The 2,500-nt window shown below is 35.0% G+C and overlaps 1 protein-coding gene across 3 annotated transcripts in view; it reads left to right on the forward strand.

Annotated features, from left to right (window-relative positions):
- The window catches only part of LOC138029719 (fibroblast growth factor receptor 4-like), a 94,560-nt gene that overhangs the window by 30,970 nt on the left and 61,090 nt on the right, over positions 1 to 2,500 (forward strand). For all 3 annotated transcript variants that reach the window (XM_068877477.1, XM_068877474.1, XM_068877476.1), the window contains 2 exons: positions 314 to 553; positions 962 to 1,201. In XM_068877477.1, the coding sequence (XP_068733578.1) occupies positions 314 to 553; positions 962 to 1,201 (480 nt within the window). The remainder of the gene's footprint in view (positions 1 to 313; positions 554 to 961; positions 1,202 to 2,500) is intronic.

A 2,500-nucleotide genomic window follows, 5' to 3' on the forward strand; every position in this document is an offset into this window, starting at 1 on the left:
ATATTGATAAGATTTACTTTAAAATAATTTTATCTGGATAGTTTACATGTACTTGGGGTGGGACACTCAAGCCAGTATTGGACAATCCTAATCCTACATTAATTGTATAAACATTATATGTGTGTTTTCCCATTTTCCCAAAATTGAATTAAAACATTGCAGAATACTAAACTAATGTAAACAGTAGAACCATCTATTTTCAGTAATGTCATCAACAGTCCAGCAACAATTTGATGGTTACTTCTTGAGAACAACAAATAGCTAGTACTGTACGTAAGTCAAACTTGATGGCTGCCACCCTTTTGTTCCCTAGTTCCACCAAGGGTGATTGTGTCTGAAAACCAAACAGTAACCGAGGGAGATGATGTCAATCTGAACTGCACAGCTGAGGGCAACCCACCACCAAGAACAACCTGGAGAAGACTTTCTAATGACAGTGTTGTGGCTGGGAATTTCACTAGCATCAGTAAAGAGGATGCAGGAGGGTACAGGTGCACTGCTGATAATGGGGTTGGAAGTCCTGTTAGTAAAGATGTCTACATTGATGTTCAGTGTGAGTATGACAATAATTGTGAATTTCTATAACAAACACCTTTTTTAATAAATTGGTACATCTACTCTTTCATTATAATTGGTACTAATGAGGCATATCATTTAAAATAATAATAATTATCATGGTATTGTCTCGTTGACGGGTTTCCTACTGACCAAATAACTAAGTAGCACATTTGCCGGCAGAGAGAAATGAAATATAGGTACAATTATTAAAACCTAATCCCATTTTCCCAAAATTGAATTAAAACATTGCAGAATACTAAACTAATGTAAACAGTAGAACCATCTATTTTCAATAATGTCATCAACAATCCAGCGACAATTTGATGGTTACTTCTTGAGAACAACAAATAGCTAGTACTGTACGTAAGTCAAACTTGATGGCTGCCACCCTTATGTTTCCTAGTTCCACCAAGGGTGATTGTGTCTGAAAACCAAACAGTAACCGAGGGAGATGATGTCAATCTGAACTGCACAGCTGAGGGCAACCCACCACCAAGAACAACCTGGAGAAGACTTTCTAATGACAGTGTTGTGTCTGGGAATTTCGCTAGCATCAGTAAAGAGGGTGCAGGAGGCTACAGGTGCACTGCTGATAATGGGGTTGGAAGTCCTGTTAGTAAAGATGTCTACATTGATGTTCAGTGTGAGTATGACAATTATTGTGAATTTCTATAATAAACACCTTTTAAATAAAATGGTACTTTTTCATTATAATTGGTACTAAAAACTGTTATTTATTATTGGCCATTATTGAGCATTAGAGCCAATCAGAGATATCCTTCACTGAAGATGATTAGCTTGGCTAATGCTAGCCACTTGTCAGTCTCTTGTACCCAATGAGAATCCTGTTATCTGATAACAGAATAGTCATGGATAATGATCGCCATACCAAATTTACCTGAATAACCATGCATTAAGAATTTACATGAGAAACAAAATATCTATCTTCATGTAATTAAAACTATAATACTACCCTTGTTCCAATGACTCTCAGCCTAAGGTTCATGAAAATCTGTCAAATCTCATGAAGAGCGCACCATGGTATTATATAATGTTTATACATGATTATATTACAGCAAAAAACAGAATGAGGCATATCATTTAAAATAATAATAATTATCATAGTATTGTCTCGTTGATGGATTTCCTACTGACCAAATAACTAAGTAGCACATTTGCCAGCAGAGAGAAATGAAATATAGGTACAATTATTAGGTTCATTGTTATCTTTTGTGTTCATTGTACTGTTGCGTGCAGCGCTTTCACTGAACTCTAACAACTGCACCGAAATACTGTAATAATCATGATGTGGTGATACACAACAAACTAGTCTGAACATTGGAATTTATAGGTACATGTACACATGGGGCTATTTAAAGAAAACACAATGTGCAGTATGTATATTAATATTTTCAAAACTGACTTTTAGGGCTGTTTACCATTTTGCAAGAAGGGAAATTCCTAGGACAATTTGTAATGGTACATTTGTTTTAAAAAACAGCGATCACACGAAACGCTGGCTATGAACATGCCCATACACTGCGTTCTGTTGCTTGGGATTTAGAAAAAAATGAGCAAAACTTTAATGGAAAAATTATCAAAAGTGAAATCCAATTTTTTTTTTTTCAAAAAAGAGAGAAAAAATTGTAGTAGATGTATTGTACACAGTTGACCCGCCTAGATTAGATTTACTATTTGCCGGCCAACTGTAAAAAAAAGTTAAGAATTGTAATTTTATATTGTGACAATAAAGTTCAAAGTTCGTGGTAATTAAGTCATAAAATTGTTAAGGTTGCAGACTTGCACATGGTCACTGCTACAAATCTTTCTGCCCATTCTTTTTAGTACCTTTTTTAACAGTAATTTTATGCTTGCAAGCACCAATTTGTGAGGAACTAATTCATCCAGGCTTGATTTTGACATTCTACAAGAAAGTACAGTT

The sequence above is a fragment of the Montipora capricornis genome, chromosome 13 (assembly GCF_036669925.1).
Source record: "Montipora capricornis isolate CH-2021 chromosome 13, ASM3666992v2, whole genome shotgun sequence".
Lineage (NCBI taxonomy): Eukaryota > Metazoa > Cnidaria > Anthozoa > Scleractinia > Acroporidae > Montipora > Montipora capricornis.